We start from the raw sequence: 18,074 nt of genomic DNA, 5'->3' as shown, positions 1-18,074 counted from the left end.
TTTTTTAATTATCTAGATTACAGAGGCAGTGTGATTACATTGCATAAACTTTTCCTGAGTCGCAGCAGGTGCTTTGATCTTTCACGTTGAGCTGAAACATTTTCTTGGACAGACAGAAATCACTGTACTTATTTGCTTATACTGTATATAAGTTAATATGCAAATTCCAAAATAAAAATGCTCCTATAATAACAGACTGATCCAGTGCTGTGCTTGATTGAAATTAACCTTGATGAAGATTATGTCAAAACATCCATACTCTCGGCAAGATAACAAATATTTAAAAGTGGGTGAAAACTACTTAACCTGCTTATCTACCTAACAGATTATACAGCGAACACATACATATGTATATTATTTATCTAAAGAATATGTTAAATAGGTTAAATGCTACAAAATATCTATACAACTATAAAACGGACAGTTATATCGTTTTAAACCCATCTATTCACAGTTAGTTATAGAGTGAGAACACTAAAATTGTTTTGGTTCAAGCTATTTGAATTTATATAGCTGGGCTAAATTATCTTAAAGCGCCAAACAAGTTAAGCGTATAGCCTATAATTCTATCTATTATAACGATGATGATCAATTCTATTAAGCGAGCGTCAAAGAGAGAACTGAAGCCCCTGAAGGGAAGGCCCTGTCCTCATGTATTAAGCCTATCACGCCCAGTGTGAGTTTAAAGCCCACCTCCGGACCAATTACCACTCGAGATATGGATATATCATAGAGTCTTTTCATGTGTTTGAATCATCCGATTCCTATATTCAAAATACACAGTGCCAGATTCTTCAACATATTGAGATAGTTCAAAGAAGTTATTTAGACTGGAAATTTTGTGAGAAAGGACACAGAAGTTTATCTAGAGATTGTTTGCATTTATGTAGAGCTTGTTTACAGTCTTATGAATTATTATTTTAAATGTTAAAGAACAAGGACAGTAAACCTATGACACCGTTAGTAAACTCGGACTGGTGCTGCAGATGGGCGGCATAGGCAGACATTTTTACCTCAATATGTTGAATGGAACAGACGCGCAAAGTTTCGCTAAAGACGCAGAATTAAACAGCCATCTGCACCGCAACCGGGAGTTACCGGACTTGAAAATGGGCATCCAAGACACCAGGTTTTACTACCAGGACTCGATTCCAAACGGACAGGACAGTCTGTCTTTGCCGTTCCACGCTGAGCATCAGAGTGTCTCTGGCGGATTCGGAGCGCAGACGGGCAGGTTTTACTCACCGGCTCCGCTCGGCAGCTGTCACTTTAACACCCGGAGTGGGACGGGACAGTCTTATGTTGCGACAGGAGCGGATGCATATTCAACGAACGGTAAAGAAGTTTACCCGGGCGGCGTAGACGGTTACACGGCTCCTTTTCAGCACGGGTACCCGCGAGCACCGATGTACTCTTTACCTGGTCTACAGGTGTCGGGGAAGACCCAGGTGGTCCTCAACAATTACCCGCTCTGGGCGAAGTTCCACAAATATCAAACAGAGATGATCATAACGAAACAGGGACGGTAAGACGCCTTAATATACTCCAAATAGCCGACTCTTTATTAGGCTACATGATAAGAATAATTGTCAAGTAGACTGTAATTTGTAAGTTGTCGCCCCAAAGGTTCAATGCACATGTTTACAAGTTCTGCGCTTGGTGACAACTGTGGATCAACAACTTGTCACGCTTGTGACTGTAAGAAACTTGTAATTTTGCATTGACAAGACCCCCTACAGCCTGTATGAATATCTGTTGCTCATATTTATGATTAACTCAAGGTGTCCCAGATATACTTAATGCAGAGTTTATGTATTTGAAGTGATGCAGGGGAAAATCACTTGGCGCGCGCGATGAATAAAGCAGCGCGAGCGCAGTGCCAGCCAGGGCAGGTGGGCATGAAATCGAGCCTTTGTCGTGTCTCTTAAATTTAGAAGCTTAATTAAAGCGAGAGATGAATACATGGAAAGGCAGAACGGCATTTGATCTGATTCTGAAATCTTTTTTTTTTCTTCAGCAGACCGCGACATGGTTTCAGTTGTTGTCAAAGTAAACAAATGCTGTTGGCAATTATGTCCAATTTATTCGCAGTAACCTACCTTTGTGGAAGTTAACTCATTATTTGAAACAATTTGAACAGGAGTTTTAGAGAAGTGCTGTTATCCACTGAAATGTGGTTGACTTTTTAATAAAGATGAAAAATGTTGACGGAACATCATCAGAGTTGATTAGGTTTATGGAATGAATAATCATTGCTAAGAAAACACTATCAGTTGAAATCATTGTGTCATTTGCATTGTGTATAAAATGCTTTTGGTCCCTTTAGACCCCAGAGAAGGAGGAAAGCGCTTGTGGGGACGTTTGATAGGTCATCGAGTATTAATGTCTATGATGACTGACGTCCGTGATGATTAATCTACAAATATGCCACATTTCCATTTCAAATCTGTTTTCAAGACATACGACTCATACAGTCATTACATGATAAGCATTAAAACGTCAAATGACTAATGTTGATGTTTTAACATTAAAATACTAACCACTCCTGACCAAGTTTGATTTCAATGTTTGTCGCACAATCTTCGTTACATATTGAAACAAATCATGCTGAATTAATAATATCTAACCAATTAAAAATTGTGAACAATATCTAAGCTGACCACACCTATTACCAAAAATTATTTCTATTTAAATAAATTAAAGAATGAAAACATCAGGGAGTTTTTCTAATCTCATTAGAAAGGTTCAGTTTTATTCTTTGCAGGAGATATATATATATATATATATATATATATATATATATATATATATATATATATATATATATATATATATATATATTCTAGATTTTAAGAAATAAGAAAGTTATACATGTAATATTGCATTTTAGGCTCTTTGTTTTCACAAAATTAAATGAGTCAGAGTTTGACCTTTGGAAATTTGCCATTGCCGGCTGGAAATGGAAAAGCGTACAAATGTTTAGAATTCCATGAACTGCTGTACTGTATGCAACACCAAATTACAGTCTATAGTATATAAATCCTGACCCTGATATCACTTTAAAACTCATCACTCATTTCTGTCTTTATTTTGTACATACATCCTTATACGCACCATATCAAAATGAATCCTATGCTACATGTTTTTAAATGTTTGGGTAGGCCTATTCATTTAGTTTCAATTTTAATGGATTCTTTTTTTTAGCTTTTGCAGCAAAAAGGTCTTTACACTTTAACATGTGTATGCAGTTGTGCATTGTTAGTGCGTTAGCGTGACAAATGAATGCACATTATTTGATGAGACCGTAGTACTAGCATGTGTCTTGAAACCTTTTGCAAACTGTGGTCAGCGCAGTTGTAAAAAGTTGTACATTCTTTTTATGAACACATAAACAGCTGCACGTACTTTGCTTTTAGTTCATTAAATTGCAGAAATGAACCAACATGCAGAACTTAATTAAAAGAATGAAAGAAAAAAAAGAAAAAGAATGAGAATGTTGCAAAAGTAGTATGCAGTTTATTGGCAGAATGTTGTACCTGTTCTTACAACAAGAGTCCATAAGTCATTCATTAATTTACCATTAACCAAAGACTTTATATCTCATTATGTTACACATGCAATTATTTCAAATCACCCATATGTTTGAATAACAAAGGCTATTCATTTCACCACTGAATAGCTTGTATTTGTGAGATTATATTGTATTAAATATTTACAGCAATTGTGAAACTTGACTGATATTCTCCACTTGTTATAACGGGAAAACCATACTGAGATCACATGTTTTCATACGGCATATTTTCAGTAGTGCTACCATGATCCTACCATGAATCATATTTTGGCAGACTTTAGCATCAATTTTAGTCAGTTAATTTATATACATTAACTGCCATTTGATGCTTATTATTATCTGTGTTTTTACATCCTGATACGGATGATTTCAAGTGCATTACAACTGCAGGTTTATTTTTATTGGTTGTTTGAGAGTTTGAGGTGGTGGTTCTCATTGCCAATGAGTGTCAGGTAATTCTGCCCAAGACAGGAAGTGGAAAAGTAAGGAGGAGGGGGTGGTGTGCATGGGGGCAAAGTTGGTTGAGCACCACTGAAACTCTGATGGCCATACACATCAGTGGAGGTAGCTTTGAAGTGCAGGAAATGAAGGAAGTCAGTTTCTTCCTCTCTCTTGCTTACTCTCTCTCTTTCTCTCTCTCTCTCTCTCTCTCTCTTTCTCACATTTTCTTTGCTCTGTCTCTCCTCTGGTCTGGTACCCTGTGAGCGCACTGAAGCGCATTTCCTCAGAAGTTGAGGTGCAGTCCGAGTCAGGGCTTTGAAATGCACCGTAAGGCCCACAGCCTGAGACGTAAGCCTTTGGCCCTTTTCAAGTCGAACTCTAAAACTGGCCCCTAGCCTCACTCCTGCCAACAAGTTTCACAAACTTAAACAGGCATGAGGCCACTATCACCTCTAAACTTAGATTGGTGTAGGTGTGCCTTGTCTTCTTTTAATGGTAGTTTAGGATCCATATAATGCAACAAGATTGCACTAAACGTTAATAATAACAGGACTGAAATCCACAGAACGTCACAGAGAAGGAAAATTAAACTACTACTGATGGTGGCTTAGATTTATACCTCTGCATGTTCATTGGCTGATAAATATAAGTGAAGGAAAAACAAAAATTTTTTGGGGGCTATCTAATGTCAAATGCGTCTACACCATATGCCTGAAAAGAGGAACTAATGTCTCTCAACATGTGACAAATGTATTTGGTTGTTGGAAAAAAAAGTCTGATATTCTTTAATAACTCCTCTGTGGCCTGGGCTATACTCAGGTGCTTGTGTAGGAGATGTGAGTCAGTAGGTTCTTTGTTGGTTCCTACTGTACCAGTTACATTTTTTATTGTACGCCACGCTAAGAGTCATGGGTCTCTGCTTAAAGTGTAAAAGAAACTTGCACTCTGCTTCAATGGAGCTTCACATGTCTCATGAAACACCACAAAAGGTATGACGTTTTCATCAAGTTTAAATATAAATCCAAAATAATCTCATGACAACTCATAATATTAACTACAAGAAGATATTGTAGGACTTAGCTCGCACAAAAGGGTATGACTTTGATTCAGAGACCAACTAATTAGCAAACAGAATTTCAAATGAATACTATATAGGCATCACATTTTAGCTAGTCACCTATCCAACACTTTATTTTCAGAAAGGAAACATCAGTGAACACATTTTGTAACTCATTTCATATTTATTCAAGCCATACAAATGACTGTCAAATGTGTGTCAATATAGACTGATCTCATGGTGAAATCGGAAACAGTAGGATGACTTTACTTTAGCTAAAATCAGTTTGTGCTTACCGAAATATGAAACACTGCCCCCAGTGGTCAAAGCAGTAAGTGTTGATAGGCGTATAGGCACGTGTCCATGGAGGGGTGTCAAAAGTGAGTTGTTAAGTGAGTTGTTTTCAGCTGTACAGGATGTAATATAGTTAAGATAAATACATTTTTTATAAACTGAAACCCCAACCCAAATCTTAATACTAAACCTAACCATGGGAGGAGTGAAAATGTAATGTTGAGGGGGGAAATGCAACCACCGAATCGCGCTCGTCACTGATTATGTGAATGCAACAACTTTCTGATTTCAATGCAGGATGCGAATCCATGTCTCCCACACAGCTGACGCAACATGCTTCTGGTCGCATCACAAGGTAAACACATCTAAACCAGTGCAAAAATGTCTGATGGGAAAAAGCGCTTGCCAGTAATTCGGCATAAATTCGCCGATCCCAGGTTACTGAAACTCTCAGAAACAACTTGCCAACTTCCCATGTGATCCATGTTGGTCAATAACCTTTTATATGTTTTTCTTCTGTGGCACACAAAAGTAATTTTCATACTAGAATCATTGTGGTGTTTAGGGTTTGGGTAAGGGGTTAGACTTTATGGTTAGGTTAAGGTTTGGTTGGGGTTCAACTTTGTAGTAACATAGTTCATTGGTCCATTTATTTTTCTCAATTGGAGTTAAAATCATACATTTTTGTCTGCGCCTACTCATACGATTTCACCATCTCGTACTATTATAATGACTTGTCATGAGTCCAGGTTGCCTAAATCACTCAATAGGAGCAGATTAATTCTTAGGACAGATATTTATTCCTTCACAAACTCTCTCATTATCCCCTCATTGTATAGTGGAATACCGCACAACAAGTTAAATCCATTCAAGTGCAGCACAGCAGAAAGTTGAGTATTATTAATTTATTGTGGCCATCATTTGCCCTCGCTTGCCCTCGCTTAATTCTAGCAATAGGTAAAATAATACAAATGGCCATTTTATAGATTAACCCTAATATTTATATATTTATTAACGTTATTGCGGTTGTCCAGGCTTTTAAATAAAAAGCCATCTCTTTCTCTCCTGCACAACTCAAGGTCTCTCTGCCAGTTCTCTGCTATAAAGGCGTGGAGATATTTTTGTCTGTTTTAGCCTTTGAGATTTCTTCTTTCTTTTTTTCAACTAACAAATCACTTCCTGTTTAGCTGTATATGGTAGCATGGAGTATGCAGTCTTGCTGCAAAAACCCAGACCTCAGAAGCAACAAACTGTGTTGCTTGATGAATTGTCACTGCTCATTACAGACCAGATTGATCGCTGTGTACATAATTTCCTAAGTGAATCCCAACAAGTTGCTGTAATAGAAACAGACACATTGTGTCAGCAGCAGATCATCAGAACAACATCAAGATCAAAGGGACTGTTTGTTATGAGGAATGAATATGTGGTTGCTGGCTGCTCCATTTCAAGCCACTGTTTTTCAGCAGCAGTGCTTCGAGCTCCTCGGTACAGCTATGACAATTCTCTAACATCAGCAATTATACTGTGGTTTCTGAACATAACCACATTCACATAATAACTACAAGAACCGCATAAACATGCCATGCTTACTGTACATCCCAACGTGCTCACGTCACCTTTGTATTTTACCTTTACATTTAAAACTTCCATAAAGCTGTGTAAAAAAAGCCATGGACTGGCATGTTTCAATCACGTAAGATTAAGGGCTCATTGGGAGACATAAACTGGACCTTCCTATACTGGTGAATCAGAGAATGCACTCAAGGAGAAGAGTCCACTCTCTATTTTACTAAAAAATATGCATTCCTTATGAGTACTGAAGAGAGTCCTAGACAGCAGAGGAGGCATTTCTGTTTGGCAACCACCTACTGCCATGTTCATGTCTCCATCACTGAGTCAAGGAGTGGCAGATAAGTTTCCAAAGGTTAACCTCTAACTTTTGTCGTGAACCTTAGCCTCCTACTCATGCAAAACATTCCTTTCAGTGGTGAACCCACTGGTTTCCCCCTCTCCGGGTACTGATTTCTTATAAATGTCTCATTTTAAATAAGTATGACAATTTCTGAAGCTCAGTCAGATGAGGAAAGTGACTGCCACAGACAGTATGGTTATAAGTCAGAAATAGGAGGCAGAGAGCGTAGAATGATACAGAGATGATTCTGGTTTCTGTTTTCACTTATATTGACAACTGATGTGGAAGAAGAAACCCTTCACCTGTTCGGTCTCTTCACCACCACAAGCCTTCACAATGCCAGGGTTCTATCCGAGAATGATGATTGATTACAGCTGCCTGTGGGTGGGCTGGCCATCAGCTTGTGTTATGTTGCTCCATAGCAAAGAGTTCCTCCGTATTCTGATCACTCGACATACGTCCTTTACCCTACTTAAAGTGAAAGTGAACTACAGCTGAAACTGAAATAAAACTGAAAAACCTCTTAAAGGGATAGTTCACCCAAAAAAACTAAATTCTGTCTTTATTTACTCCCCCTCATATGACTTTCTTTCATCTGTGGAATACAAAAAAAAATTTGGCAGAATGTTAGCCTCAGAAGCTATTCACTTTCATTGTATGGAAAAAACATGCAGTGAAAATAATGGTTACTGAGGTGGACACTTAGTGGACAATTAGTAGAACCTTGCTTATTGATATGATTCATTGGCAGAGAATGGCTGTCCATAATTATTGTATGTTATATCCTAAAGTGGAATATTCTTTAAAGGAATATTCTGGCTTCAATACAAGTTGAGCTCAGTCATCAGAATTTGTGGCATAATGTTGATAACCACAATAATTCATTTCAACTTGCCCCTCCATTTCTTTAAAAAAATTAAAATCTGGGTTATAGTAAGGCACTACAATGGAAGTGAATGGGGCCAATCCATAAACATTAAAATACTCACAGTTTCAAATGTATAGACACAAGACATAAACAACAAGTTTGTTAATATTTTATTGTGATAAAATCATTTACTAATCTTATTTATAAGTTATATCCAATTTACAACTTCGTTGCCATGCAGGGGCATCACTAGACTTCAGTGTCATCTGGGGCTAAGCCCACAGGCCATATTATAATATAAAAATAAAAAGAATTCTTCCTTCCATGACTTAAAATAATTACCACCCTTGGGGGCCTGGGTAGCTCAGTGGTAAAGACGCTGGCAACCACCCCTGGAGTTCGCTAGTTTGAATCCCAGGGCGTGCTGAATGACTCCGGCCAGGTCTCCTAAGCAACATAATTGGCACGGTTTCTAGGGAGGGTTGAGTCACATGGGGTAACCTCCTCGTGGTTGCTATAATGTGGTTCGTTCTCGGTGGGGTGCTTGGTGAGTTGAGTGTGGATGCCGCGGTTGATGGCGTGAAGCCTCCACATGTGCTATGTCTATGCCAATGTGCTCAACAAGCCACGTGATAAGATGCGCATTTTGACAGTCTCAGACGCAGAGGCAGCTGTGATTCGTCCTCCGCCACCATTCCGTCACTCCGTCACTATGCAACCACAAGGACTTAAAAGCGCATTGGGAATTGGGCATTCCAAATAGGGTGAAAAAAGGGAAACCACCCTACCTGTCAAATAATAATTGTATTAAGCTCAAAACTGACACTGGTTCAGAACATTATATAAGCAAGCGTCAGGCGCACAATAAACGGATCAAACACAAGGGGATCAAGGTGAGAATTACAAGTTGTCATCTCATTGTTCGTTGAGCAGAAATTAACACTAACAATAAAATCAAGTAATTTAACTATTTAAATTTGCAATTTATATATAAGCATTATGAGTTTAAAGTGGTAATATTTCGAGAAAAGATCGAAAGGAAAGTAACATCAAAGTTATGTGGAGGACAACAGCAAAGTGGAGCATCTGGGTCTTTACATACAACACCACTAACCAAGGAGATATCTTGGCTATGCAACTGAGCTGAATTTGTGGGACTTTTTGCAAGCTCTTTGTTAAATGAATGATGTGTGCATTGGTACAGGAGTTTTCAACATGTGGGCGCCTGTCAAGGGAGGCGCAAGATATGGGCTCGCACTCAAGTGAAGTGAAAAATAATTGTCCATATCAAGATATTGTATGTGGTAACATCCCCTCAGTTACCAGGATGGAAACCCCAATAACAACGCCGAGCGGGACTGCGCAAATCTGTCTGGTTCTTAAATTAAATTAAGAGTAAATATAATTTTCTACATAAACGCTGCAGTGTCCGGATACTAATAACTCTGTACTGATGAGGCAAAAGACCAAGGATTTCTTTATTGCATAACTCATATCCTAAAGTATGATTTAATTACGTCCTCCACATCCATCTCTTGCATTGATGAAGCTGCTGACTCGGCATCCGTTCTATCGTTGTGATAATGATGCTCTATTTAGTCTAATATTAAACTTTATTCACACAATATACTATTTTATTCTCACAATGCTATGACTTTATTTTAATAATTTTGAATTTTTCTCATACGAAATGTAATATCATTATGCTATGAATTTATTGTCAAACTATTATGACTTTAATCTCATAATGCTATCACTTTATTCTCGTCATTTGATATGATAGTTGTGGGTGAGAAACAGTTCAATATTTAGTCCTTTTTCCTTCATTTTCACTTTCTCCTTCTGTTTTTGGTGATTCACATTCTTCATGCATATCGCCCCCTACTGAGCAGGGAGGAGAATTTATGATTCAAAATGACATTTAATTTTTGGGTGAACTATCCCTTTAACTCCCAAATTATCTATTTAAATTAAAGTTTACTTTTACAGAAAATACAAAAAGTCAACTTTCTTTTTATGCTCTTCACAAGTGGGAAAAAAGGTGTATAGTTTCATTCCGCCAGCCCACAAGCACAAGGGGGATAGCAGGATGGAGAGTGAGAGATTTTTAATATGCATACTCATAACCTAAATCCATTCTGGGCCATATACAAATTATTTGGTGTGTATCCAATTCATGGAATTGATATGATGCAGACACAGATATGACCAGACAACTGCACTTGAGTTTTACCTGACATGAGCATCCAACTGAGGAAGTGTGTAAGCTTGAGCAGCAGAGCCTAAAACTGCAGAATCTATTGAATGAGTGGCAGCCGTGTGTTGACAGCTATGACTGTCCTTATAGACATCTTATCTGAAGTGTATTAGGGAGACTGAAAGCATCATAGTATTGGGTGAAGATGAATTAAGTCAGCATGGCTGATGTCAGGTGCACTGTTGTTTTATCAAGCCTGTTTGAGCCTAATAAAGAGAATAGAATGAAGAGTGCTTATTCATTTTTTTAATACAGTGTGAATGTAGTTTTAAAAAAAAAGTTAGACTGATGTTTCTAGCATAAAATTAGCCTCATTATTACATTTCTTTGGATAAATAACTGTGCAGCAATGGCAAGAATAGATTTTTTATTCATTTAAATACTTGCAAAAAGTATATACTTTAAAAGGTATATGATTTAGCAATGGATAATAATTAAAATTTGTTTTATTAAACTAAACATTACTGTAACTGATTTACAGTAACTATTAACTACTACATGAAAATATGATCGAATTGGCCCTAGCTTAATATGTCACTTAAATTGTTCTTAAAATGTAAACCACTTACTATTAAAAAGATCTAAAAGAATATATATATATATATATATATATATATATATATATATATATATATATATATATATATATATATATATATATACTTTAATAAAGGATAATTTAAAAAGAAATCAGAATAAAAAAACATATGAAAACTGCAATGAGATCATTTATCTCCAATGACTGAATCCATATCCACCACATCCATATCTATTTCACATTGTTACACAATGTTGCAGTGTGTCCTCTACATTGTGCAACATGTCAGAAAAAGATTTTTAAATCACTGCCAGGATGTAGTGGCAAGGAAAACATATTATATTGGTTTACATCCCTTCATAATTATCAATCTTACAGTGTAAGCATCATGTGCTTGCAAAGTGAAGAAAAAGTAGTGTGTTACACTGTGCAATAGAGGCTTAACGTAACAGTCAATCAGTGAGATAGTAAATGTGTATTATATCATAAGAGCTGCCAAGGTAAAAAGGGACATGAAAACAAAGAAACATTTTTTTAACATTGGGGTTGTTTAGACTAACAGACCTTGCAAGAAATTGCATGTTTTGGGGTTTGTACAGCTAAATTGTGAGCTAACGGCACTGCCTTGGGACACACTGACCTCCAAGTTACCTCTTCTCCATCATTGCCCCCGTGATTCAAAATCTGACCAGCAAGGAAATCTACGGCAATCAAGCATCTCCCAACATCTTTTATTAATAGTCATATTAAAGATTCACAGACAGCCTGCACTTCACTGCCATCTCTATCAAAATCTCTGTGCCCACATAATTATTACTACTGAATATACCATCCACATATACAGTATACAGAATAAGCGCATTCAGATAAACAAAGTATCTCAAAAGAAGTCATAAAATTTTACTTAAAAGCGTCTTAAAAGCACATAATGCAAGAAGTATTTGAAACAAACGTTTCAGCTGGTTATAGAACAAATTAATCTTACTGAGCTAGTGGCACCAAATGACAAGTTTAGTTTGTTCTGGATGAAGCTTTACAATTTGTGCTGCAAAAGTTACTTAATTATTACTTTAACAAAGGTAATGCCCCTTAAAATCATTGTATAGTTTGCACACTGTAACATATGAATAGAGTATTTACATCTTGACCTATACCGATATTTTCTTGTAATGACATTATATCGTTCCTCTGTAATCTCACTGTGTTTTATGATCTATCTTTTCACAGGAGGATGTTCCCTTTCCTCAGCTTTAACATCAGCTCACTGGACCCCGTGGCTCATTATAACATATATGTGGATGTGGTTCTTGCTGACCAGCACCATTGGAGGTATCAAGGTGGCAAATGGGTTCAGTGTGGCAAGGCAGAAGGCAACATGCCAGGTACTTGTTTCTGGTCTTTATCTACACTTAAAGGAATATTTCACCCAAAAATTTTAATTCTGTGTAATGTTAAGATGTGTATCGTCCTGCTGATCCTCACCAGAGGCACAAAAACAATATTTGCAAGGTATGCAATGCATATTGGCGCCATGTAAAGGGGGCTCCGGCGGCCCCCTAAACTCGACAGATACATGGTTCCCAAAGTTTTGTTACACATACCTGCATGGAAATGGGTTGTTGTTCCCCTGGTCCTCACAATGAAACTGAATGGTGACCAGAACTCAGAAGGTCCAAAAAGGTGATAAAGGCAGAATAAAAAGTAATCCATATGACTCCAGTGGTTAAATCCATGTCTTCAGAAACCATATGATAGGTGTGGTTGAGAAACAGATCAATATTTAAGTCCTTTTTATTATAAATTCACACTTTCACTTCCACATTCTGGTGTGGAAGTGACTCACTTTCACATTCAGCCTACTTGTTGGGTAGTAAAAAGGACATAAATATTGATTTGGAGTCTTATGGATTACTTTTATGCTGACTTTGTCCTTTTTGGACCTTCTGAGTTCTGTTCTCCATTCACTTGCGTTGTGAGGACCAACAGAGCTGAAATATTATTTTAAAAGCCTTTGTTTGTGTTCTGCAGAAGAAAGAAAGCTATACACATCTGGGATGGCATGAGGGCAAGAGTAAATGATGAGAGAATTTTCATTTTTGGTGAACTATCCCTTTAAGCTATCTACAAACAAGATAAATGTCTTTATCTGCTTTGAGTGTTTTTTGAGCAGTGTAGAAAACTTCACGTCCCCAGAGCTCTGTCTTTTTGTGGCCAGAAGTGTATGAGTGTTTCTGATACCACTGTATGCCACAATCAGAGGAACTTAAGTGTGTGGCCCACCACAATAGCTCTGCACTGCAACTGCTCTTTAAGGGTGACTGCATGTGAAACGGTTGACATTGCACTCTTAACTGACTCCAAGCAATTCCCAAGAACAAATGTTCCAGTTGGAAATACATTCATACTTCAGTCTTTCCTTTTGTCTTTCTTTACTTGAGATCAAAATACTATGGTTTAAAGCTTGTAGCTCATCTGGTAGAGCATGGTGCTAAGAATGCAAAGGCTCTTGGTTTGATTCCAATGGAACTCACATACTGTCAAAATGTATGCATTGAATGCATTGTGTGATAGGGACCAAACAGTCACAAGCAGAATCACACCAGGGGAAGGAATGGCACTCCAAATAGATGTTTAATCCATCAGAGGTGCAAAATGTGCAAATCAATAGTGTTTAAAAGCAATAAAAAAACAGTCTAAAACTAGATCTGTTTCAGGTACAGTAACAGTACCTACTCCTCTCCCTAAACTAAAGACGCTCTAGCAGTGTTAGCAACCTTGTCCCAAGTGCTCCAAACACTTGTCATCCATCCTGTCTTTCCCCCTAGTGGCACTTGTCTTAAATACAAAATTTTCCTGCCTTTGCCAATTGGAGCATACCATTATTTTAACAAATATAAGATATACATGAATATTTAAGTTTCTTTCAGTACTGTTTTTTTTTTTTTGTGAATTATTATGTCAGTTTGCATTACATTTTAGATGTGCTTCAGTTTTGTTTTTTGTCTTTTTATAGGAAACAGAATGTATATGCATCCAGACTCTCCAAATACTGGGAATCACTGGATGAGGCAGGAAGTTTCCTTTGGCAAATTGAAACTCACCAATAATAAAGGCAGTTCAAACAATGTAGCACAGGTAATGACTGAGTTCTTAGTAAATTGGTTTTAGTAAGTCTTACTAAAGGTGTTTATAAAATAAATGACATGCATACTGTATACACACACACACACACACACACACACACACATATATATATATATATATATATATATATATATATATATATATATATATATATATAGACACACACACACATAGTTTATACATGGCTACACACATACAATAATGTTAATTTGGTCAATGTATCATTTCATAACTGAACTAAGCATTGATATATAGTTGAGATCAGAAGTTTACACACCCCTTGCAGAATCTAAAAGATGTTTATCATTGTAAAAATAATAATAATAATAATAATAATAATAATAATAAGAGGGGAATAAAAATAGCATTTTGTTAAATTAAGCTATTTTAATAACAGAAATGTACATATACTCCACAAGACAAAATAATAACTGGATTTAATCACATTCACTTTTTTTTAAATAATCTCTTATATTTGTATTAATTCTGCATTTAGGTTGGTGGAATAGAATTTGTTTAGTTATGCTAAGCTCTAAAATATTTCCTCCATATATATTTATTTATTTTTTTATTTTTTTATTCCTCATCCAGCATTCAAGAACAACTGGAAGAATCATATTGTTCAAAAGTTGTGGGGACCCTGAGGCTATATTTAGCCCCCATCTGAAATGCCATAACATATCATCTTCACATTCTCTCTGACATTTGCATTGTCTGTTATACAGATGATAGTGCTACAGTCACTCCATAAATACCAACCACGTCTACTCATCGTAGAAGTAAAAGAGGATGGAACAGAGGATCCCTTCCTGACCTCTAAAACTCAGACGTTTGTCTTTCCTGAGACTCAGTTCATCGCCGTTACTGCCTACCAGAACGCAGATGTGAGTCATTGTGATATTATTTGAACGCAACGTGCTGTGAGTTTATTTGCTTATTAATCAGAGTGAAACTACCACAACCACTGCAAATAGAGGGGCATGTCATCACAGTGTGGAATGAACTAGACAAGTGTGTTGTGAATGTTGCTGTGTCTGCTCTTTGAATATGTGATGTTTTGTAAAGGGCTTTAGGTTTGCTAGAGCTTTAAATAATTTGTGAGTTATTTCTTAATGATTTTGATCTTGCTGTCTCCCTTTCTGACCCTCCTTTCTGTACCCGTGTGGCATTACTTTTATACTGTGTCTGTCTCTCTCTCTCTCTCTCTCTCTCTCTCTCGCTCTCTCTTCACCCTGCCCTCTCTCCAACCCTTTCCCCTGCCACTTCTTTCACAGATCACGCAGCTGAAAATAGATCACAACCCTTTCGCTAAAGGTTTCCGGGACAGTTATGACATGTAAGTAAGCCTGGAGTGAATTAAATAAAATAAAAGTTGTCTCTCAGGAGCACTACTTGTGATTTAACAATCTTGCATAAAGAAAATGTTTGCAGTAGTGTTCATTATTAAAGGGGTCATGAAATAGACATATAAGAGGCAATTGTACTATAAAATAAATTTCATAACTCAAATCTTCCTCCCCAGTCTTAAAGGAGCATTTATAGATCCCACACTGCTGAAACATCTTATTTTGAAAATTGTGTGTTCGTGACATCACAAGTATTTACACGTCCCATGTGTCGTTGCACTTCTTGCTGTGCCCATCTGCACTATTTTTAATTGTTGGTGTATGTAAACAAGCACTAGCTGGACATCTTTGACCATTTGGATGCATTTCTGGTGATCTGTGCTTCAGCGTACCTCTGTTTGTGCGTCTTGTTCATTGTGCTATGGAATATCAGCGTGGACTGCTTGTGAACCAGTCATAATACGATTTAAGTGTTGCAAAGGAAATGTTACTGAAGAATAGGGCAGTTAAAAACAATTGGACTTTACTGCAAAATCATGAGTAAAAGTTTCATTTATGAATATTTCATATGTCATGACTTTGATAATAATGGTGCTGATGTGCTTGAGTGAATTTTTAAATATTCGGATGCAATGTTTTGGATGTGTGTGTGAAATTTAGTTTTAGAATGTTGTGGAGAGTTTGTTTATTCTCTTCTGATTGAGTTTCAAATATGGCTGAATTTGAGGGACTGCACGATGTTAGCCAATCAGAACAGTGGGCATTTACATTGAAGTTTAAAGGAGACACTGTGGCCAAAACAGACCGTTTCAGACAGAGAGCCAGAAACAGGGTGAAAATTATAATTTATTATTAAACCATGACAGTTTTGGTGCAAAACACTTTACTGACATTATCAGTGGACTTCAGTGGGGAATATAATTATTTAAAAAATAGCATTTTATGACCCCTTTAATGTAAAATTTCAGATTTGTAGTATATAATCAACAAAGAAAAAACTGTATTCCTGAGCTATATTTAAACTATTAAGAAAGGGATTTGTCAGAAAATTTTGATAATTGACCCTAGGTTTTCCCATGCAGGCTGTACGCGCCACCTGACTCAGAACGCCTCACGCCTTCCCCAATTGAAGGCCAGCAGCTCTTGCCGGGTAGTTGTTACCCTCATCAGCCCTACCTGTCTGATCAGTACATGAGCCACCTGCCTCAGAGTAGGTTCTATGGTCGCGAGCCCATCAGCATGGCCCAGCAGTGCCCCAAAGATCCTGCTGCCAGCCCTCACAGCCGCTGGTACCTGCCAGGCCAGCAGGGGGTGCCGCCCAACCGCCTCGACTTTAACACATACGAGAGCGAATACACTTCCAACAGTCTCTACAAACCTTTTCCGCTTCAGACGTCCCCCCATCACCCGCTGAGCTACTACTCTGAAAGCCCCTTCGCCCCTGGGCCAGCGTCTGGGGCCAGCCCAGGACCATGGAGCTCGGCAAGGCCCACACCACAGTACCTTAATCATCCCCACCATGGTAAACCCGGGTCCAGCCTGAGTTGGTTTCGAACCGTCTCCTCCCCAACCATGTCCACTTCTCCCTCTGCGACAAGCTCACGGTTCCATCCTTCCCCGTCGTTCCTGGAGCCCCAGCGCCAGCCACTGCTCCAGGACAAGTCCAAAGAGTCTGGGGAGGACCCCTGGATAGAAGCCCCCTCAGTCAAATCAGTGGACTCAGCTGACTCAGGTTTGTTTGAGGGAGGAGAGAGCAAGAAGAGGCGGGTGTCACCTTACACATCTAGCACTGAAAATTCCCCTCCCAACCGCAGCACAGAGGCTTCTGAAAAGGACAATTGCAGTGATGCGGGCTACTATGGCTTCTACACCCACTGAAGACCAGTCTTCCACCCACAGTCTTGCACTGTCTGTCTGCTTGACCAGAACACAGGGGTGAAGCTCTCTGTTATAGTAACTAGGGAACAGGAGGGTCAAGTAAGAACACACAAACCTATCATGTTCTGTATACAATGCCAGACAGAGCAATGCTCTCAAGCCCCTTTTCCACAGAAAGGCTGCCAGTGCTAATGCTGCAGTCATTGTCCATTCTAGAATTATACTATGCATTTCCACTGTGAAACAAACTTGGTTCTAGGCAATAAAAAAATAGCCCCTAAAACTTGCTGGCCTCAAAACAGGAACCACTAACATAAGAGGTGTTGGGGGAATGTTTAAAGCAAAGCAAAGCAAAACCAGTTTGTGCAAACACTTGAAAGAAACCGTTATAATCAACAAAGTTTTCTACAGGGAAATGCGCAAGGAAATGGAAAAGGAAATGTTCAATGCAGGGTGGAAAATCACTTTCACACAATAATAAATTAAGGCAATTATTAATAAATCAATTCCATCTTAAATAAATGTTAATTTATTCATTGTAATGTTATAGTATAAAGATATGAACTGGGATTCCATCCACAAATTTGTATGCACATTTTGGGATATTGAATAAAAATTGCTGGATGAAAACACCAAAATTCAAATAAAATTTCCAAAATGCACACAAACAACTGATACGCTCACTTGAAGTGGATAAGTTCTTTATTCAAAAAGAAGACATGCGTATAAACTACGATTAAAAACACATTTCCCAAATGTATTACT

General features: G+C 37.8%; 1 protein-coding gene across 1 annotated transcript; it reads left to right on the top strand.

Annotated features, from left to right (window-relative positions):
• Positions 1-776: 776 nt before the first annotated feature.
• LOC127633420 (eomesodermin-like) lies at positions 777-17,880 on the top strand. The gene is made up of 6 exons (XM_052112498.1): positions 777-1,525; positions 12,169-12,323; positions 13,955-14,076; positions 14,811-14,969; positions 15,360-15,421; positions 16,514-17,880. Exons 1-6 carry the CDS (start codon positions 987-989, stop codon positions 17,307-17,309), a joined length of 1,833 nt encoding a protein of 610 aa, XP_051968458.1. The 5' UTR covers positions 777-986; the 3' UTR covers positions 17,310-17,880.
• The last annotated feature ends 194 nt before the right edge of the window (positions 17,881-18,074 follow it).

Source organism: Xyrauchen texanus, chromosome 40 (assembly GCF_025860055.1).
Source record: "Xyrauchen texanus isolate HMW12.3.18 chromosome 40, RBS_HiC_50CHRs, whole genome shotgun sequence".
In the NCBI taxonomy this organism is placed as follows: Eukaryota; Metazoa; Chordata; class Actinopteri; order Cypriniformes; family Catostomidae; genus Xyrauchen; species Xyrauchen texanus.
This window is presented reverse-complemented; position numbering and strand designations above follow the sequence as displayed.